Source organism: Bubalus bubalis, chromosome 2 (genome assembly GCF_019923935.1).
Source record: "Bubalus bubalis isolate 160015118507 breed Murrah chromosome 2, NDDB_SH_1, whole genome shotgun sequence".
NCBI lineage: Eukaryota > Metazoa > Chordata > Mammalia > Artiodactyla > Bovidae > Bubalus > Bubalus bubalis.
The window spans coordinates 26,826,102-26,848,935 of NC_059158.1; the positions used below are offsets into that span (position 1 = coordinate 26,826,102).

The 22,834-nt window shown below is 41.3% G+C and overlaps 1 protein-coding gene across 5 annotated transcripts; it reads right to left on the reverse strand.

Annotated features, from left to right (window-relative positions):
• Nucleotides 1–1,182: 1,182 nt before the first annotated feature.
• FBXO9 (F-box protein 9) lies at nt 1,183–22,789 on the reverse strand. 5 transcript variants are annotated; one of them, XM_006056781.4, is made up of 13 exons: nt 22,337–22,789; nt 18,621–18,710; nt 17,260–17,415; nt 14,998–15,055; nt 13,242–13,341; nt 11,121–11,251; nt 10,226–10,340; nt 7,534–7,652; nt 7,245–7,335; nt 6,482–6,577; nt 5,928–6,021; nt 3,497–3,648; nt 1,183–1,796 (listed from the first exon to the last, which is right to left on the reverse strand). In XM_006056781.4, the coding sequence occupies exons 1-13, from the start codon at nt 22,337–22,339 to the stop codon at nt 1,688–1,690; spliced, it is 1,314 nt and encodes a 437-aa protein (XP_006056843.3). In that variant the 5' UTR covers nt 22,340–22,789; the 3' UTR covers nt 1,183–1,687. The 5 variants fall into 5 exon arrangements, with proteins under 5 accessions (XP_006056843.3, XP_044784930.1, XP_044784927.1 ...); XM_044928995.2 differs by lacking the exon at nt 22,337–22,789 and adding an exon at nt 22,010–22,296; XM_044928992.2 differs by lacking the exon at nt 22,337–22,789 and adding an exon at nt 20,823–21,987.
• Between the last annotated feature and the right edge of the window lie 45 nt (nt 22,790–22,834).

The window sequence follows — 22,834 nt, forward strand, 5'->3', positions numbered from 1 at the left end:
AACCCAGTTTTATGGAGGGAGGCTGACATGTTTAAAAAAAAAACAAACCTGTGATAACTGCTGGGATAGTGGGAATATGGGGTATTTTGGGAAAACAAAAAAGGGACACGCCCTGGAGGAATCAGGGAATGTGTCACCAAGGCAGTGAGCCTAACTAAGTGTTAATTAGCTCCAGTGTTGGCTCACCCATTCCTGTGGAGGTTGAGCTTGGCACAGAATTCACTGGCTTGCACTTGCTTGCAATGTGCCTGCATTCCTCATCTCTCACACCGCTGCAGAAAGCCAACCTAAATGGAATGCTTTTCCCTAAACACATACTGGATGGATGGTTTTCATCTTTTTTTCGGTTGTGCCTTGCAGCATGATCATCTCAGTTCCCTGACCAGCGATTGAACCTGCATTGGAAGCATGAAGTCTCTGCCACTGAACGGGCAGGGAAGTCCCGTTTTCACGTTTAATATTACATTAGCTTCTTAAAAGACCGTCCCCACACTGAATTGTAGAACTTACGAAGAATCTTTTAATGCCACTCTGAACTTGGAAAGCAACCGTGGTGGCAGGTGTCAACTTCTGAAAGTACACAATACTAGACTTGAGCTGTATTTGAGTCAAAACCAAATCTGAACCTGGTAGAACTGTGCCAGACACAAACTCTGAAATGAAATACTCAGCATTGCAGCTAGGGTGCTAACATACAGGTCAAGGCTGGTTCTTTTCTCAGCTTGAGATCTGGAGGAGCTAGCCCTGGGTTTATAGGATACATTCCTGCTCTTTCCCTGGTGCCTCAGACGGTACAGAACCTGTCTGCAATGCAGGAGACCTAGGTTCGATCCCTGGGTTGGGAAGATCCCCTGGAGAAGGAAGTGGCTACGTACTCCAGTATTCTTGCCTGGAGAATTCCATGGATAGAGCCTGGTGGGCTACAGTCCGTGGGTTGCAGAGTCTGGACACGGCTGAGCAACTTTCACTTCACTTTCTGTTCTTTCAGAGTTTTGGCCCCGAGGGCTTCCTCCCTTCTCACCTAATGTCACACACATGTAGGGGGCCTGGATGGGGTCCCGGTACAGACACGACAGACTAGCTGCCTATAAAGACTGAGATGACTCCTTTATCTGTGAGCCTTCGCTGGCTGCCTTAGGACCGTTCATTACTCTGACGTTTGAAAAAGGCTATCCAAATACATTTTCTTGAAAGAAACCTTTTATTTATGATCTTCACTGGTCAAACAGTATCAAACAAATTCAGAACAGGGGTTCACATTTTGAGCTTTTAGTTAAAAGACGCTATGTCATGCGTGAAATAGATGCTGATCCCATGGGGGTGCTCCCCTGACACGTTTCAGTACTGGGCTGATCGGTCAGAGGACAGCCTATGGGACAGAAGCCTGCTCTGAAGTCTGCTTGCAAAAGGGCATGATTTAAAACCTCATGTGGTTTTTCACAACATAAGTGTCCTGAAACTTAAAATAATTTCAACTTAATTTCAAAACAAACACCCCAAGAATCAACTTTCCCTTTAAATAAAAAAAATAATCAATTTAATACTCTTCTTGAAAGAACTCCGACAATGTAAAATAAGTTCCAATTCCATATATATATATCATATATATATATACATTTATAACTTAGGTTGCTCTGCTTCTCTATATACTTTTACTCATGCAACGCGGTGGGGGTGGACGTGAGGGCTACAGCGGCCTCTCAGAGAACGCGGTGTAGCTCCTCACCCTGGCGAACAGCAGCGGCGTGTACATCTTGTCGATTTCGAACGCTGTGACCGCAGTCTCTCCTGTAGATCTGGAAAGAGAGCCCACAGTCACTCATCACAAGGAGATTTCAGCTCATTTAAAATTCTTGTCTACATGTAGGGGGGGAGTTTAATTTTAGGCATTAGCCTTTTTTTTAATTTTTAGTTCATTTCAGTCAATTCTAAATAAAATAGGTGCATTGTGGAAAATTCGAAAAATATTAGAAAAGTGTAAAGAAAAATCACTCATTTCCACTCAGATAGGGCCTCAACCTTGATACTGAGCTTCACTGCTGAGGTGAAGCTGCTTTATACATCATGACATAAAGTATTGCCTCACATCATTAAATCTTCTTCAGGAGCCATTTTTGTGGCTGCATATTTCACTGTCTGCTTTTACCACATTTACTTAATTCCCCCTTTGCTGGAGGATTTAGTTTTCAGTGTTGGGCAATTGTAAATGATTTTCATATCTTTCATTATGCCCTTTGAAAAGATTCCCAAGGAACAATTTCTAAGTCAAAGGCTCTAGATATTTTATGGTTCTTATTAAAACATATTTTAGAAAGAATTATAATCCTAGAAGAGAATTTAATGATTTAATATTTGCATAATCAACAGCATAATTTCAGGTTGAGGGGGAAGCAGGTGATATATTACCACAGCCTTTTATTTTTCTCCTAAAAAAAAAAAAAGAAAAGAAATAAACAAAAACAGAAAATTCCAGTGACTTCATATCATTTGCTTGGCTCTACTTCTGGGTTTGTTTCTTTGGAAAGGAAAAAAAAAAGAATTCTACTTCGCAATTATTCAGAGAAGCAGAAAGAAGACAGGAGGACCAGTAGATAACGGAGAGAAGCAAGAAAAAATGGTCTTTCTGTCAAGACCTCCCAGATGAGTGGGAAGAGTTACTCCTAACGTGGAAACGTGACTGAGGAAGCTTTCAGCAACCTGATTGAGGTCGTCAGAGAAGCTGATGGAAGGCGACCGACCTCCAACGTGCCTCTCAGAACTCTGGACTCAACTGGCATGGAATGACCCTCGGGCACACACCAATATTCTTCCAAACCTCACAACAGCTAACATCAGTATCTACATGAACTGAAATTTCACTTTCCTAATTCTTTCATTTTACTCATTTCAGTACTGTTCCTTTCTCACACATTCTCATCTGTTCATTCACTGTTTCACACTAGTAAATCCTAGCTCACAGGATAAAAAGTTTGACATAGGAACCATTAATGGCTTTAAACAGGAACCACTAATTTGGCTTTGAAACACTGGTGATCATCTCAGCAGACTTCCTTTCCTAGCTACAATTTACTTTAAAATCTGTGTATAATCCCTGGGGATAAACCAAAGGGAAGTAAGGTGAAAAATGATGAGACTGAAACATGGAGAAGAAAGAAGTTCTGGTGTTTCACAACTGCCTTGGAAAGCCAATGACTGCAGTCACACTCGTGCAGCTTAGGGCCAGGCACCGACAGACTCATGGGGGCTGCTCTCAACCTCACAGGGAGGTGCCCACCTACGTGTCCATGGACCCTTAGCGGGAGCTCTGGACACTCCACCGGGCCCACTTTTAGTTTTCTTCGGGTTGGCTATTTCTTTGGTTTGCAGAAGATTACACTGTGGTTTTCCTTGGTGATCGAACATTAACTCTGAGGAATCAAATCCTACCTGAGTCCTCAGCTGGACAGGAAGGGCACACGGAATCTGTACCCTTGAGGTTTTTATGGCATTCACCTACTTGTAAGTAATGTGACAAGAATGGTGTATCCAGATGAGTTTGTTGAAGCTCTGGTGGCCACTGGAACACAGCTGTAGCCCCACATGAAAGTTCTGATCGGCTTCTTGCACAGGGGCACGGCGAAAATACCGGTATTTATGGTCAAGTGCTTTCTGTAAGAGGGAGATGCGTGAGCAACAGTGGGGCCTCACTTCGAGGACAGAGACGGATGGAGCTGCATCTATACGGAAATACCTGAGCAACGTGTTAAGTCACATAGTTATCTGCACACAGGATAGACAGCTATACTGGTTATCAACTGCCAATGTTTATCAGTTTGGTTCAGTCGCTCAGTCGTGTCTGACTCTGTGACTTCACGGACTGCAGCATGCCAGGTTTCCCTGTCCATCACCAACTCCCGGAGCTTGCTCAAACTCATGTCCATCAAGTCAGTGATACCACCCAACCATCTCATCCTCTGTCATCCCCTTCTCCTCCTGCCTTCAATCTTTCCCAGCATCAGGGTCTTTTCAAATGAGTCAATTCTACATATCAGGTGGCCAAAGTATTGGAGCTTCAGCTTCAGTCCTTCCAATGAATATTCAGGACTGATTTCCTTTAGAATTGACTGGTTGGATCTCCTTGCAGTCCAAGGGACTCTCAGGAGGCTTCTCCAACACCACAGTTCAAAAGCATCAATTCTTCGGTGCTCAGCATTCCTTATGGTCCAACTCTCACATCCATACATGGCTACTGGAAAAACCATAGCTTTGACTAGACAGACCTTTGTGTATGAGTGTATATGTATGAGTGCCTGGAAATACATGAGAGCCTCTAAAAGCAGAAGGCTTTTGCCTCCATCACATTATCTCAATCGGGATGACGACGTTAGGTATGACATGTAACCGCATGTAGCTGTGTGACGGTTGAGGGGATGAGGGTCCAGGATGGGCAGCCCAGGGTCAGTGTTGGAAATGGGAACTCAAACTCCCATCCATCTCTAGGCCTAATATTTCCTTCTACTCAAAAACAGTGGGGCAGAAAGAACACAGAGTATGACTTATCTTTTGCAATAACAGAAAACTAGTCTACAGAGAAACAGACGTGACAAGGTTCATTGGAACCACACTTTTGTGAATGTTGCTAAAACATAAGAATGTTGACACTACACACGGTTTCACTGCGCCACAGTCTGGAGTGAAAACTGTGCGTCAGCATGCGAGTGCCTAAACTCTCTTATTAGGTAACATTTTAACAGTGGGGGCCTCACAACTCCCCAGCTCTGATCTCAAGAAACTCAAGGCCATGATCACCGTGATAGTAAGAATCTCTGCCCTTCAGATTGTAGCCCCTGATTCCAGGAGCCAGAGGGAGCTGGAGAAGCCACAGCCAAGGGCCACAGGACTCACAGATGAAGGACTAACTATTCCCATTGGAAGGACTGATGCTGAAGCTCCAATACTTTGGCCACCTGATCCGAAGAGCTGACTCACTGGAAAAGACCCCGTTGCTGGGAAAGATTGAGGGCAGGAGGAGAAGGGGGTGACAAAGGATGAGATGGTTGGATGGCATCACTGACTTAATGGACACGAGTCTAAGCAAACGCCAGGAGACAGTGAAGGGCAGGGAAGCTTGAAGTCCATGGGGTCGCAGAGTTGGACACGACTGAGCAATTGAACAAAAAACAACTTTCCCGGGAACGGGACTTAACATAAGACAAACTTCATTCAAAAACTATATTCATTATAAGAACAACACAGAAATATTTATTCTAACTACCTCACAACTTCTTGGGTCCACACTGTGGTTTTTAACTAGGGTTAAAAAAAATGCTCATGGAGAAAAGCTGGAAAATATCAGTCCCTTAATCTGATAAGAGAGTTTAAAATACTCTGGAATGTCATGATTCTGCCATTGTATTTGCTTGGCATTTTTTTTCCTTTTGCAAGAACAAGAAGAAGGAAATTATCTCACTTTAGCTTATTTCCAAGAGAAACTGAAATTCTAAAAATATCTCTGAAAGAATTATCCATATGAGACAATTTAGAAAGAAAATCTCCTATGATTCAAAATGAGAAAAGCCAAAAATACAGTCATATATAATCATTCTAGTTATTTCACAGGAAATCCTGGCTTTACATTTTCACGTGTAAAAAAACCTGGGCCAAAAAAGGAAACTTGGAGGACAAATAAGTTGATCTGATAAAAAATAACCACATTTTAGAAACCTTCTAGTTCTCTTCAGAGATATGCTGTTAAGTCAACCCCCGTTTTGTGTAACAGTATAATTTATAAAAGAGTACGTTTCATCCTTTCTAATTGAGAATGCTTGAATGATTAAATACAACATTGTAAATCAACTATACTTTAAGAAAAAAATTTTAAGAAGACTCTTGAATGAGCAGGGTATGGAAATTAAAAGAAAACTGCCAATTCTGCCTTGCATACTTACTTCTTCTTTTTTCTTAGTTATCACAGCAAATACTTTGGTCTGATTGTCTGTATCTTGTGACAAGCGATAATGACCCAGTAGAATTGCATCCGTTCTAAAAGTAAAAACAAAAAAAACACTTTAAATCTATTTATCCGTTATGTATATTTAAGCAACTGAGAAAGTAATGGGTTAGAAGTATTCATTCAATTAACCTGAGGACAATCAGGTACAATGTGAGTAAACTTAGTTTCCAAGGCCCCAGACTTACTGAAGGAGGCCTTTAGGGAGAGGCCCAGGGATTGGTATTTGTTGTTGTTTTGGGGGCGGGAGGTGGTGGGGAGCTACACTGTGCCGTCTGTGGGATCCTAGCTCCCTGACCAGGGATCGAACACAGGCCCTCAGCAGTGAAAACACCAAGTCCCAGCCACAGGACTGCCAGGTAAGTCCAGGATCAGTTACTTTTCACAAGTGCCCCAGATGATTGCTTTTTTAATCATCCAGTATTAAGTTACATAATCTGCAAGCTACCACCTAGAACGTGAAGCGGACAGGAAACTGCAGAGAGCCACCACCTGGTATTCCTGGTGCGTAAGCGCGGAACAATGGACTGGGGCTCCTCGGGCGTGGTGAGCATCATCACGTGGCCATCCGGGAAGAACCTTACGTACCTGCGGGACAAGGCAGACACCAGAACGCCACGCGCGAATGTGAAACGTGTCCCTACTTCCCGGTCCCCAGACCTACTTATGCACGGCTGTGAAACCAAAAGGGAGATGCCGCGGGCCAGAGGACTGGCAGACATCACTGACGCGGACGTGGCCCGTGAGGCCAGCAGCAGAGAAACAGAGCAGTTTGTCACTTTCCTTAGAGGGAGCCATGGAACTTTTAGTGTCACCCACCGAATAGAAATAAAGTGGATTAAACACTGCTCTGTTAAAGTTCTGCGTGTTTCTCCCTAAAGCACTACCTAATGTCATACAAGACTGAGGCCCAATGCTGTCTACTCCACGTAGTCAGCACAGCCGACTTGTTCCTCGGTGACATGGATATCTGGTGAGGATGAGCCTGAATAGCAGCCCAAGCGCTCTGGTAAGACAGAAGACAAGGAGGAGCTCCAAAACACAAAGTAATTCTAGATCTAGAGGCCAAGGGGAATTCCCTGATCTATCTTAATCTGTTGGCTCTTTGACTGCAGTTCCTATTATAAACTGGATAAAAACACCAAGGGCCATTTTGTCTATAAATGCAAAAGCCACGTGAAATCAATGTCTGATAACTAATGCACTAACACTTGGAGAGAGAAAATTTTCACTCACTGAGTTATTACAGTTGTACCTGTAATATTCCACTTGGTGCCAGGCTCTATAGAAACCATCAAGAGACTGCTCCCCTTGACGAATATAGGTGGTTTTACTGATATACACGCCTACAGAAAGAAACAGATTTTTAAAAAAGAACTTAATAAAAAACTTTTACCATCATGTAACATGTTTCCAGCTTTATTTTTATTGAGGTTTCCTCTAAATATGCTGACAGTACTCAGGTCTGGTATAAAAAATGAAGACTTATGTATTCATCAAAATCAGCACAACAGATCTCTGTTGCTCTAAAGAGTTCAACTCACCATCAAATCGAACACGGGGCCTTTCCAAAAACATCTCTCTCCAGGATGTGTACGGAACAAGTTTAATACAGCTTCTGCCCCAAACTTTCAAGCAGGCCAAACGCCATATTTCAGGGTCTCTAGGGAATAAAAGCACACCATTAATATATTTAACAGGTAAGCCGTATCTGCACTCAGACAAGAGAAGCATTTCTGCCAACAGGCATCTTCTATTCAGCAACTTCAGCTGCGCACCAGCCAGGCACTGTGCTGAGCACTGGGACAGATGGATGAGCAGGGCAGAGGCCCTGCTTTTTTACAGGGAAAGCAAACGAAAAACAAGAAAATGAGAGAAACGTTTTAGGCAGTGTGCTCAGTGTGAGAAGAAACAAAGCTGGGTAAAGAACAAAGACAAGGGGGGTAGGGAACAGACTCTCTTTTCCGGGCAGGTGTCTACAGTGACAAGGAAGGGCATCCTGGCAGACGCCACAGCAGGCGAGGCCCAAGGGCTGGAGTGTGGCCAGCGTGCTCAACGAGGGGCAAGAAGGATGGTGTGGTTGCAGCAAAGTGATCAGGTGAAGTGCAGACTGCACCTGTGGAGAGGTGTTGGGGACAGGTGAGGTGGAGGTTTTGCAAGTGGCAGTGGCTGTCTGAGTGAAGAGGAGGCCACTAGACCGTTCTAAGCACCACTGATGGTTTTAAAAGATGACTCTGCTGGTCTATGGAGAATGAGCTCAAGTGTAAGAGTGGAAGTTCAGAGACCACACCGGATGCCAATGCCATAATCCAGAGCAGGCCTAACGGTGGCTGAGCCAAAATGGTACTTAGAGAAACAGTGAAACAATCAGACCGGAGGTAGATTTTGAAGATGGCACCAACCCTAACCGTAACAAGACTTTGTTACAGGATTACTGCAAAAAGCAAAGCAACTGACTTGATTCTAACACAACACAAAATAATTTTAAATTCATCTGTAACTTGAAATAAGACAGAGGAACTATTTATACGGAAGCCAGACTGCAAAAACAGACATCCCCCAAACACACACGGCAATGTATTTTTTTTTTTAATGAATACTTCTGCAACCAAGTTTTATCCTACCCATGAAGATCTGTTTTAATTCCCTTTTTACAATGTTTTCTCATGTATAATTAAAAGAAAAATTAATGGAGTAACTAGAGAGCTTGACAGGTACTTGTTAAATAGAAATACACACAGAACTATCAAAAAACAAAGCCTTCAAGCAATTCAAATATTTTACCCAAAAGACAGGACTTCAACTGAAATTAGGTTATTTTAAAACAATGCATCTGAATTTTAAGAACCAAAATTATAAAAAGTTCTAGGGATTTCTTGGTGATCCAGTGGCTAAGACTCTGAGCTCTCAATGCAGGGGGCCCAGGATTGATCCCTGGTCAGGGAACTAGATCCACATGCTTCAACTAACACCTGGCATGGCCAAATAAATAAAGTAAAATCAATAAATATCTAAAAAATGTTCTAGATGCTAAGGATAAAGTATATATTTTTATATAAGGCACTCAGCCCTCATAAAAGATTACCTGTCTTAAATGTTATACTAAACTACAATTATTCTTCACATGCAAGATTTTAAATGTATAGGATAACTTTTCCCCAGTTTCATTGAAAAGTATTTGACATATATCACTGTAAATATTTAAGGTATACAGCATGATGGTTTGATTAACATCTATTGTGAAATAAACCACCATTGGTTTAGTGACCATCCATCATCTCATAGAGCTACAAGGAAAAGAAAAGGTCTCCTGTGATTACGACTCTTAGGGTCCCCTCTCTTAACAGCCTTCTCTCATAGAGTGATGGTAACCACAGCCATCAGGCTGTACTTCACATCCCTAGTACTTACCTTCAAACTGGAAGCTTGTACCTTTTAACCATCTTCCTCTAATCCCTATCCCCTCACCTCTGGTAGCCACAAATCCACAAATTCTCTTTTTCTATGTAGATTACTATACGTAAGATCATATAGTATTTGTCTTTCTCTGTCTGACTTAATTTCACTTAACATAAAGCCTTAGAAGTCCATCCATGACCACATATGGTGGCTCAATAATATTCCATTTTATATATGTGGATATTCTTTATCCATTCATCCATCCATGCACACTTCGGTTGTTTCCAAGTCTTGGTTACTATAAATAATGTTTCTATGAACAAGAGGTGCAGACGCCTTTTAGAATTAGTGTTTTCATTTCCTTTTTATATATACTCAGAAGTGGAATTGCTGGCTCACATGGTAAATCTATTTTTAATTTTTTGAGGAACTTCCATACTGTTTCCCATAGTAGCTATACCAACTTACAATCGCACCAACATCCATATTTATCTCTTGTCTTTTGAATGATGGCCATTCAAACAGGCGTGAACTAATATCTCACTACGGTTTTGACTTGCATTTCCCTAATGACTAATGATGTTGAGCAACTTCTCTTATACCTGTTGGCCATGGAATATCTTTTTTTGAAAAAAACATCTAAGGTCTTTTGTCTATTTTTTAATTAGGTTCCTTGGGGATTTTTGCAACTCTTGTATGAGTTCTTCATATGTTTTGGATATCAATCCCCATTAGATATCTGGTGTGAAAATATTTTTCCCCAGTTCACTGGTTGCTTTTTCATGGTTTCCACCACAGCCAGAGTTGCTTAAATAAAAGAAAAAAAAAAGTAAATACCTGGCACAGATATAGAATCCCCTGCACACCTGTGACAACTGCTCTAATGATCTGAGGTCCAGGTCGCTGGACACCACCCAACGGAAGACGTACATCAGGACCTCCATCGGCAGAGCTGCAAAGGAAACCATCCTCAGTGACTCTCCTTCTCGCCTTCCTACCTGTCACTTGACTGTCACATTCTCAGTGCAGATATTTTTATTCCTAAAATTTTATAAACCACCCTTCAGATCATCTCAGAGGTGAGAAGCGTATTTAAATACCCAAAAGAAATAATGGCTCCTAACATCAAAACACAAATATCTTTGTCTTTTCAGTACAAAACATCTCGGAAGCTACTTTCCCCTTTCCCGTGGAAGATCATTTGATTGTCAAGATATATAAAAACACTAGAAAAAATAATCTAGTATGTATACATATGTATGATCTGCACTGCATATGCTAACATTAAAAAATTATTTTCATATCCTTGAAAATTTTCAATTGACCTCCTTTGAAAAGTTCCCAGAGCAAATTAAACAACACTAAACACATGAAAAGAAAGAGAAAACATTCATTTTTAAACACTCAGCCTGTTTCAGGACTACTGTCCAACTTGGCTGAAGTGCCTGAAGATACCCGCATTTCTCCAGTTTTCTTAGGGCTGCCCCACCAACTCAAGATATTCACCCTCTTAGACCATCACTGTAAAGAGGATGGCATCCTCGACCAACTACACGACAAATTCCACTCTACTTCAGACCCTGAGAAGCTTGTCTACACAAATTAATTATAATTAGAGCCCCCCCACTATACTTGGAACTAAAGCAACTGTATGACAGTTATCTGACCTTATAAGTTTGGGAAAAAATCTAAGGAAAAGTATTTCTGAGTTACAAGGAGCAAGAAGTCACACCTGATATATGAGTCTGACTGCTCTCGAGTTCAGGCTGACACAGTTTGAGCACAGACTCCTGAAACGTGAGCTGCTGTTGGAAGTAGGACAGGAGGTCTGCCATCTTGCTGTCATCATCAGTATCTTCAATGCTAAGAAAAGAAGCGAGGTGAATAAACCCAGTGCCCCAGTCTATGCAACACAGCTTTGAAACTGATTTTTCACAGTACTTTCAAATTTGCTTTAGAAAAAGTCATCTAAAAGCAAACTTCTTACTACTCTTTTTCAAAAATATGGTAAAAGTTTACCCTGCCCTGCAAAGGGGTACCATACCAACTTTTTGAAGGAAAAAGCTTCAGCAATTTTAATTCCCACAGAGGAAGAATTAAAACTTTTTGGGTATAGGTGTTGAGATTTAATTAATTAGTTTTATGATAAGGTAGAGATTTCATGAATCAGTAAAAAAGATAATTTCAAATGATTTTTTAAAAATCATATGTAAATATATCCTTTCAAGTGACCATAATCCACTCTAATTGAATAAAAATAAAATATACAGATGTCATCTGAGGTACTTACTTACCAAGAAGGCTTTCTAATATATGTACCTTATAACCCTTCCTTTAGAGGAAAATACATAATCTTAAAAAGCAGGGTCCATGAGTAATCTATCAGCATAAACAAATGTGTAGTTAAGAGTTCTAGAAAAGTATCTAGCGTTCCAGTTTTGCTGAGGGTAACATTAAAAATGATCAGACTTACAAAAAAGCTGGATGAGGATGAAGTTAGAAAACCAGGAAGGGCTTATTAAAAGACAACAAAATGGACATGTGGCTGAGGCTGGAGGGACTGCAGGGCTCTGCTACCAGCTCTTTACAGGAGGCAAAAAACCAGAGGAGGCTTTTAGAGCCTATTAGGTCTGATAAGAAACAACTATTATTTTGAAAGGATTTTCAGAATATCTGGGTCTGTATAACAGGATGGGAGAGGAAGAAATGCTGTTTTAATACAACCTTTTCTTAACAGCACCTGGCGTCTATTTATAAAACTGACTAGGACCTGGGTCTAAACGACTCTCCCTAAATTTCAAGAAGGTTTAGAAAATCCTTGAACAAGTCTTTTTGAGTATGAACTACCTCATGTTGTTAAATCTAATTTGGTGAACAATTATTATTAGCACCAAAGTTCAAACAGGCAACAAGTGCTGACTTCAATGGGATATTTTTAATATGGCTTAGTCAAAGCTTAAGTGTTAATACTATAAGCAGTTAAAAAAGGCAGTCAGCATAAGTTATCGATAAAGGGAACTTCTTAACTGTTTCATGCCAGAGGTAATGTAAGACTGACTGATATAATATTACAAAAATTCTACTTTTCTAGGTTTCTTTTATGAGCAATGTCAAAGTATTGGCTTAAAAAATACGTTAATTTACTCCTTTCAGTAATTACTGCTTTTATTACAAGAAAAAAGAAAAAAAAACTCTTTCATCACCTTATTTTTGTTATATCTGTTTAAAATGTACATTTCTATATTTTAATCTTAAAATTTCCCTAATTAAAAAATTTCTACAACTTTATAAACAAGTCTTCATACTAAAGCACCTATATCTGGCCCTTGTGCTTTTAAAGAGATGTTAGTCTTAACAATTCCATCTACAACCAAGTCTGACTAGAGTCTAGCATTCTCCTAATAAAAAACCTTTTTAAAAATGTATGGTTTCAAACAGATACAAAAGGAGAAAGACTAGTGTAATAAAACCCCATGTACCCAATTTCAACCATTATTAACCTTTTTCAGCTTTGGCCTGATTACATTTTAATCATTTGACTTTATAGATTTCAGAAAGTTGAAACATGTCCATTAATTTACTCTTTTCAGTAATCACTGCTTTTATTAAAGGAAAAAAACCTCTTTCATTACCTTATTTTTGTTATATTTAAAATGTGCATTTCTATACTTTAATCTTAAAATTTCCCTAATTAAAAAATGTCTACAACTTTATAAACAAGTCTTCATATTAAAGACCATGAAACTTAACAGAATTAGCACAAGACTGTCTTATCATGTTAAGAGTCAACAGGGCAAAGACGCTTAACTTTAACAAATTCTATACATTACTGTCTATCAAATTATATACGCACTAGCTGTTTCCAACGCCATCACCATCTGGAGACCGGGTATAAGTAATCTTGAACTCTATATCAGGTACAAGTTGCATAGCCCTACGATAAAACTTGATGGCTAAAAGAAGAAATAAAGCTAAATTAGCTATGACCACACATTTTCGTCATTTCCTTTGATTACGCTAACCGTGGTTTAATTTGGTAACTTTCTTTACAAACAACCAAATTCCCCTTTTCTATATGCAACATGAGCAGTGAGCAAACTCATTTTCAAACCCTACTGGTTCAGAAATAGTCTTTTTCTGAAGCACTCACGTTACAGAAACTTAAGATGTTGCATTTTACCCTTATCTTTTAGCCCATCTTTTCCCTCAGCCTCTCACATATTGTCAGAAGTGATTTTATATGTAGTTGTCTTTCTCTGGGCTTTGAAAATGCCACTGCTGCAGCCCCAGCAAAAACAACTTTAAGCAAACTTCTTTCTGGTGTGCAGAGCTTAGGAAAATCAAATGCTTCCTCCTGAGTAGAATAAGGTTTCTTTTTTTTTTTTTGGAATTTATCCTTCAACTTCATCTTCCTTTACTCCAGCTGCCTGTTACTTAGCTGCTGCTGCTGCTGCTGCTGCGTCGCTTCAGTTGTGTCCGACTCTGTGTGACCCCAGAGATGGCAGCCCACCAGGCTCCCCCGTCCCTGGGATTCTCCAGGCAAGAACACTGGAGTGGGTTGCCATTTCCTTCTCCAATGCATGAAAGTGAAAAGTGAAAGTGAGGTCGCTCAGTTGTGTCTGACTCTTAGCGACTCCATGGACTGCAGCCCACCAGGCTCCTCTACCCATGGGATTTTCCAGGCCAGAGTACTGGAGTGGGCTGCCATTGCCTTCTCCAAATAACCTATAAAACTTGTTTTTAAATAAATCTCCTGGCCAGGTGGTTTAGAACTAGACCAGTGAGAGATCATATAACTTGGGGCTGCAGAAGCTGATTAGTTCTTTTCCCTCAGACCAAGCCCATTCAGTCCATCCACTCTGCCGTGTTCTGCCACTTGGGGTGAGTTACGGAACACTACATGGAGACAGGACTCTCATAGGCTAATAAAGACTGATGAGGATGTCATCATTTGGGCCCTTTTCGAATGTCAGAGTAAAAACACCACTAGAAGAAACTTGCAAATAAATGCAACAATTCTGAAAATGTTATCTGAGGGGCATTTTCCAACGACTCAAGCACTAGCATTTTTTCCATGCCCCAATTAATAGCTTTTCTATCACAAAATGAAAGCCGAATTATAAACCTAATCTGGTAAACAGCCTCATCTCTTGGTTTACTTACATATTTCTACGGACCCAACAAAACAGACAATAAAAGCTGAAGGGTATTCCTTCTTGTATAATGTAAATTAAAATTGAGAAAAAATGTACATATTCTTCAACCTGTCCTGTATATTCTCCTCCTCCGAAGAAACACTGACCTATAAAAGGAGCATATCCTATTTTTCAGTGAGTAACAGTATTTTTAAGACTTTAATGTTAAACTCTAAATTAGAAAAGGTTATTTTACTCATTCTACCCCCATGACAATGTTTCTTAGCAATATTTTTTGGAAAGAGATGGGTTATATAAAAATACAATTTTTATTTTTCATGCCTTAAAAAAACAATCTCAGATTTACAGACTGATGTTCTCATACATTCCAGTTTTTTAAAAAACTGGTCAGTAACGAACAGATGTTATTCAGAAATGTCATGACAAGATGACCTGGGATCTGAGTTTTTTTACCTTCATAAAGAGCTCCATTTTGTTCTTCTTCTACTGCTTTTAGGAAGAGTTCTCGCGCCTATAAAAACAAACAGTGAAAAACAATATTTGAAAATCTGTATTAAAAATGAGTTTGAGTAGTGTATGGATGGCCTTTTCAACAATCATGCTACAGCAGTTACATATCTACTAGCAAAACAGTGAATTTCAACCTCGACTTCATAGCTTACAGAAAAAAGTAACTCAAAAATGGATCAAGGACTCAAAAGTAAAACTTTAAAAACCTTTAGAAAGAAAAAGAAAAAAAAAAAAAACCTGGGAGACTTGGGCGAGAAGTTCTTATACTTGGACACCAAAAGCACAATCCATAAAAGGAAAAGTTGATAAATTGAACCTCATCAAAATTAAAACCTTTTGCTCTGTGAGGCTCTCTTAAGAAAATGAAAAGACAAGCTACCGAGTGAAAGAACTTACAAGCCACATATTCAACAAAGGACTTGTATTTGGCATACATAAAGAACTCTTAAAATCCAACAGTAAAAACATGAGCAAATCTGATTAGAAAAGACAAACATTTTTCACAGAGGGGCCTATAAAGATGGGAAACAGCACATGAAAAGTTTTGTAACATCATTAGCCATTAGGGAGACACAAGGACCTATCAGAAAGACTACTATTAAAAAGTAATGACAACAAAGGGTGATGGGGATGCGGAGACACCGAGTCACTCATACACTGCTGGAGGGAACACAAAATGGTGCAGAAGCCCTGGAAAACAGTGCACTTTCTTTTCACCAAATAGGCACTTACCGTGAAACTCAGCAACTGCACTTACTTAGGCCAGAGAGATGAAACCTTATGTTCATGCAAAAACCTGCATATGAATATTCACAGTGGCTCCAGTAAGAGCAGCCCCCAACTGGAAACCCATGAGTCCCTCAACAGGTGAGTGGTCCCACAAAGTGGGGTATGTACACACCATGCAACACGAGCGAGCAGTAAAAAAGAGACAAACTACTGACACACACAACAACTGGGAGGGATCTCAAAGGAATTGCACGTTTTCTTGAATATCATGAATATTACAGAAATAGAGGCCAGAGTAGAGGTTGCCAATGGTTAGGAAGGGCTATGGAGGAGGTGAGGAAGAGAGCATATAACTGAGGAGGTAGGGAAAGGGGGCCCTGTGGTGACAGAACAGTTCTGTATCTTGATTTTGATGGTAGCTACATCAAGCGACATGTGTAATAAAGTTGCAGAGAACTGTTTATATACACTCCCAAGTCAAGTGCCTGGAAATCTGAATAAGCTCTGGATTGTGCCAAGGTTCTACCTACTTTCAAAAAGTCTAGCTGAGGAAGGCATCATCGTCAAGGGAGGATGGGAGGCGTGCACAAGGCTCTCCTGGGTCATGAACCTGTGAGTATGTCCAAACTAAACTGAAATAAAGCAAATATGGACGTCTTTTGTTGTCACGGTAATGTCCATTATTTAACGGCAAATTTTTGTAAATGAAAACTTGGGTCTAATGGTGTGAAGATGACAGCCCCTGTGGAGTACAGGATATAGTAACCTCCCCACATCCCTGGGCTCAGCATTCTCAGGCTCAACCATCTGCAGATCAGAAATGTTTGAAAAGAATTCCAGAAAGTTTTGAAAGGCAAGACTTGAATTTGCTGTGCACTAGCAACTATTTATGTAGCGCTGACATTGTACTTGTGACTATTTACAGAGCATTCATATTGCACTGGGTATTACAAGTCAGCTAGAAAGGATTTAACGTATACTAGAGGATGTACAAGCTTACACACAAACACTACACTGTATCATACAAGGAAGGTGAGCAACCAAGGACACAGAGGGACCAACGTGGTGAAATCTGAAACGGTGGGCTGTGTGTGCTTTGTGTGATCAAGTATGAGAAAGAGGTGAACCACTAGAAAGCATCTGAAATTTTCCAGGATAAGGAAGTAATCACTGCATCACTAAAGTTATTCAACTCAAAATATAACCAAATACTATATTAAGGCTTTTGGGAAAGTGTTAACATTTGAACAAATTTCTCCTCTTTTGGGCTTCTATTAATAAATTCAAAGGAATGTATCTTTTAGAGACCAAATGAACCTCAGGGGTGTATGCATTACTAAAGAGTCCCAGCAAGACTGTGTACCTGTAGCAAAGGAGGAGTAACATATCATCCAAAGACCTATAAGAAGTCCTGAGGGATGGAGACACTGGCATACTTGTCCACATCTTTCCATGTACAACGCCCATAACACTTAACTTTTCTTCTTTCGCCAGCTCCTGCTTTCCTCTGGTGTCCGCTGCCCTCAGCAAAGAGCCTCGCGCTGCTCTGCACGGTCGAGATTCTAAATTGCCTGAGCCTCCACCCGGGGCAAGTTCAAACATCCACTGAGCTCGGAACCTCTGGAGTTGTGCCTGGGAGGGGGAGAAGGATGCCTTAAGACCTGCCAAGGAAGAGGACCTCACCTCTGGAACAATCTGTCAATAGTCCAACACCAATGTCCACACACATACATATTCTTGGATGAGAAAACACGGTCTTTAAATTACTACCATCAAATACTTGTTATCTTCCAAGATAATTTTTGCTTAAGACTCTGAAGAAATAGTGAAAGTTTGCTAAAATAAGATTTTCTATACAGGAGAAATCTAATGGTACAGGGAAATCAAATTTTAACTGGAATTGAAAATATAAGCCATCACTTAAGAGTCTAAACTTAGATGTTTTCAAGCTTTCTACTTGGAATACATCATCTCAAAATTCTGTGGGTAAGCCTCAACTCTGTAATAACCATTCTTTTTTTTTTTTTTTTTTAAGAAATTATTTTTTTCTAAATATGCATCATTAAAAAATTTTTAAAATACAGAATAAGTGAAGCCTTCCAGTGTGGTGGGCTCTGGTGTGCTGCTTAGATACCCACCGCCACAGCTGAACTGTAGGCAGTGCTACCAAACAGCCTTCAGCTGTCTGCCCTGTGGTTCAGGCCTCAGCAAGACCACACTTGCTTCCCAGGTGGGCCCCACCCAAAGACTAATCAATAAAAGTGATCAGTGACTGATAAAATTCTTCTTGTGGCTGATTATCTCTTCAAATGTTTAATTAATAAATGTTTAATATATTACTTATATATTATATATATTATAAATTAATTATAAATTAATTTTTTCCATTAGTTGTCCATTTTTATCTATCTTATGTTCTTACTAATTTTATAAGGATATTATATTTACATGAGAGATATCAACCCTCTCTCTCTACATGGTAAATAGTTTTCCCAGCTAATTATTTCTCTTGATTTAGAAGATCTTTTGCGATACATAGGTCTCAAACTTTTAGACGGTCAAATCTGTCCATTTTTTTAAGGTGATGGGTGTTACTCATGCTTATGCCTTGAACACTTGAAATCCATAACTGAATGACATAGTAGTCACTGATACTCCTTTTTACAGGAAAAGAAAGCCATAACATAGTTATAATTGAAGCATTTCAAAAACCAGTATGAAAACACAGCTATAGTCAATGTAAATAAGGACCTAAGAATCTTCGTAAGTATGACCAACTCCTGCTTATGTATGGCAACCAACAGAATAAGAACTGAAGCACAAATGAAGAAACATACCTGCAAATCCGTCTCAGCAGGGCTTTCATTTTCATCATCATCATCTCCTTCCCTGACAGCTTCGGAATGACAATCTTCCTCAGCTTCTGCCTAAGGAGAAGGGAAACAAACAAAAGCTGAAGAACACGCAGACACCAGTTTCCCTGGGTAACCTACACTGCTTACTGAGCTGCCTGCCCAGCGAAACACATAGTTGTCTCTCTCTAAATTCTTCACAGATGAGGAAAATGATTCCAGTTGGAAAAATCTGGTACTTTAACTTTTTAATACTGTAGAATAAACTACTTCACTCATCTCCAGCTTAAAATGTTTGGTAGGTGGTTAAAAAGAACACTTTGTTTCAGATTTGTTTCAGAAAGTAACAGTGAGTGGCAGGACAGAGTTCAAATAGCTTTTGTTTCATGGATCATTTAAAAGAGGATATATAGCCCTCCGATATTTTGATCATCTGAGGCAAAGAGCCAACTCATTGGAAAAGACCCTGATGCTGGGAAAGATTGAGGGCAGAAGGAGAAGAGGGCATTAGAGGATGAGATGGCTGGATGGCATCCTTGACGCAATGGACATGAACTTGGGCAAACTCCAGGAGATGGTGAAGGACAGGGAGGCCTGTTGTGCTGCAGTCCACAGGGTCGCGAAGAGTCAGACACCACTGGGTGACTGGACAACAACATATAGCCCATATATGACTGTCCTTTCTTTATATAAACGGGAATGTTATTAATGTGTGAATGACTGTTAATATCTTCAATGTACTAGAAAAACTCATTAAAATCAAAGACATGTTAACAGTGAAGGTTTTTATAAAGAAGTCCCTTCCTTTTTAAAAAAAATAAATCCAGTCCAGGTTCGATGCACGATACTGGATGCTTGGGGCTGGTGCACTGGGACGACCCAGAGGGATGGAATGGGGAGGGAGGAGGGAGGAGGGTTCAGGATGGGGAACACATGTATACCTGTGGCGGATTCATTTTGATATTTGGCAAATCTAATACAGTTATGTAAAGTTTAAAAATAAAATAAAATTAAAAAAAAAAAAAAAAAAATAAATCCAGGTTTTTTTATATATTGGATTGACTTAAAGTGGAATAAAGGGCTGGAATTACTGTGCATGGCTTAAGACTTAATAGAGGCCCCAGGTCAGTATCCTTCCATTTTATCCTTTTAGTCTCCATAAACGTTTGCTAAATAAAACTGAATCCTACCTTCCACTGAAAATGAAATGCTGCCCAGGTGCAGTCTGTTACCTAACACACCTCTTAGCAAATAAGACTTGCTCAACACTTTAAGTGTTCAATCCTATAAAGAAATGCCGCAATCAGGGAAGTGATCTAGAAGGTTAGTTAGAAATAAAAATAATACAATCTATTTAATGTTACTCATTCCAAACACAGGAAGTTTTACAGTTGACAGTTTGGGTTCTAATTTGCTCCTGGGACTAAGATGTTTGTATTAGCACCTATCTTTAAGCACAGCAACTAGATATAGTTGTACTACTTCACAGCACGACACAAACAAGCCTGGCTTCCCATCTTATCTCTTGCAAGCAGACTTACCACAGAGGGGCCTGTAAGAGGTGAACTAGTTAGTATATGCTAAAGTGTTTGGCACTCTGGGAAGGCTGAGTCGGTGAAGAAATAAATGCGAAAGGCCAGAGACTCAGATGAACTTCCAGAAAACTGGAAAATATAAGTATTGTCAAATACTTTTTTTTTTTTTTTTTTTGTCTCTTTAAGCTGAGAACTTGCTCAGTCATGTCCGACTCTTTGCGATCCCCTGGACTGTAGTCTACCAGGCTTCTCTGTCCATGGGATTTTCCAGGCAAGAGTACTGGAGTGGGTTGCCATTTCCTTCTCCAGGGGATCTTTCTGACCCAGGGATCAAACTCAGGTCTCCTGCATTGCAGGCAGACGCTTTACCCTGTGAGCCACCAGGGAAGCCCCTTAGTAAGAACATCACTAATGCAAATTACACAATAAAAGAGTTTGAATTTATAGATCTAACAAGTGTATTTCTCACCCAAATAAGGGTCTGCTTTATTACTGTAAACTTTAAGGACAGCTAATGGAAGGGGACCTTAGTCCCTGGTGTATCTCAGTAATTCAGCCTCCACCTCTAAACCAACAGTCCTCCCAAACTGCCCTCAAGAGCTCCCCCTGCTCTCTCTCCTGCCACCTCCCACCCAATTTTTGCACATGCTACTTCTCTCAGCATCTGGAATGCCAGTGTCCTCTTCCTCCCACTTGGCGACTGCTGCTCATCCTTCAAGACTCAGCTCAGGGACCAACCCAGAAGGAAACATTTTCTGACCCCTTTACTTGCCTCTTTTGTTTTCCCATTACACATGTGCTGGTATCACAGCACTGAAGAATTTTGTTGAGCTTTCATCTCTTTCACTAGAATTAGTGCACTGGCAACAAGATCTGGGGTCTGGCACTATCCCAGGCTGATAAGTGCTCAAAAAATTGGCTGAATTAACAAATAAAATGCTATGATAATATATAATGCATATCTCATGGATGAGGTAAGGAGACAGGAAATGGATAATACAGACAGCATCTTTCTTCTTCCCTGAGTTGTGTGATAATAGAGCTCTAATCCACTGTGACTTTGATTTTGACACTACGATGACAAAAACAAATCAAATTTGGGGTTTTACTGCATTTTTCAACTCAAATACCACTTGAAATAAGTAGGTCTTCGGCTGTCATGCAGAGATTTTCACTTTGTTTTACATAATTGAGTTTGACCTAACACCACTTTTTACCAGAGTAGCTTCAAGTGTTCATCATTTTACTGTTTCACAGATGGAGTTAATACCCAAAGTTAAGTGCTTAATCCTGGTCAGAGAACTCTAAAAGTTTAGAAGCAGAGTTAATGAGTGTTTTTTACTCTCCAAATTGACTTAATAAACTCATTCAACCATTCATACATTCATATACACTTGGGTGTTTACTATAAACTAATGAGTTTGGCATCATTTCACTCTTGAAGATTCAACTTGGCCAGAGATTAGTTTCTCGCATCGACAATTTATTGGAAGCCAAAGCAAAGTAGCAGGGGGCACAGACTACCTGTGCCAGCACGCAATAGCTCCATAGAACCTGCTTTGTCAATTTCTGGAGCTTTTCAGTCTCTCCACTTGGACCACTCGGGCTTTCAGGGCCCTGAAATGCGACAGAATCCCTCAAACCGCCAGCCAAAACCCTGCCCCGGGCACCGCCACGTCCTGGGACAAGTGCGTCCTAAACTCAAGACGCCTTAAAAGGCCAGGACGGCGGCTCCCTGGGCAGGTTTTGTTTTTGGTTTTTTGCGGGGATGGGCGGCGATCAACAAGTGTCTCCACTTGCCAAAGCTCCCTCCCGATTTCAAATACTGCGACGGCTCACCTCAATCTATGTTCGCTGCTTTTAATAAAGGCAAGAGATTGGTTAAATATCCTCAGAAGGCCGAAGAGAGACATTTTTCTCGGCCGTCCAGCAATCCCTCTCTGCTAAACTGGAGCCCCCACCGGGGGTGGGGGTGGGCGGTTCGCAGGAAGTAACTCCGGGGATCCGGCAAGGTTGGCACCATCCTCTCCCTCAGGCCAGGACGGCAGGATGGTGGTAGCCTTGCAGACCCCACCCCTCGCAGGTTCCTCCTCCCCACTTCCCCAGGGCTCCCCGCAGGCCCGGGTCCTCCCGTCCGCCGCTCGCCCGAGCCCCTCGGCGCTTTACCATGCTGGCTGGCCGGCCGGCCGCGGCCGAGGGGCTTTCGGCGCCCCCTCGGCACCGCCCCCGCGAGGAGGTGCGCTGGGAGTCCGGTGTCTACTCCTGCCGTCTGCTGCAGCGGGGCTTAGCAGAGTTCTCGGTCGGAGAAGCGCACCAGGCATCGGCAGTAACTGCGGGCCCGGCGTACGGCAGCCATCTTCGCGGGGCAGAGGGCCAGATCGTGGCGCGCTGGGCGGCGGCCGGGGACTCGCGGAGCGCAGGGACGCCGGGGGCCCGCCGAGAGGCCAAGGACTCTGCGTGAACCGGAGCTCCGGCCCTGCTGGAAACCCCGGACGCCGCAGCGGAGCTGCTAGTCTGCTGCGGAAACCTGCGCCGGCGCGGCGAGCATGCGCACTGCCGACCCGCCGTCGCACGGCTCCGCTGCCCCCTCGCTGCCCGGTGGAGGGCGAGGGACATTCACTTGGTTTGCGCGCGAGGCACAGCCCGGGTTAGGTCATCGGGTGT

What these genes read in the sequence shown, in the direction of transcription:
- FBXO9 (XM_044928992.2), bottom strand. An exon ending in GCCCCGTGTTCGATTTGATG is followed by an intron (nt 7,336 to 7,533) that starts GTGAGTTGAACT and finishes TTCTTTCTGTAG; the next exon opens with GCGTGTATATCAGTAAAACC. An exon ending in TCTTGTCACATTACTTACAA is followed by an intron (nt 1,797 to 3,496) that starts GTAGGTGAATGC and finishes CTCTCTTTCCAG; the next exon opens with ATCTACAGGAGAGACTGCGG.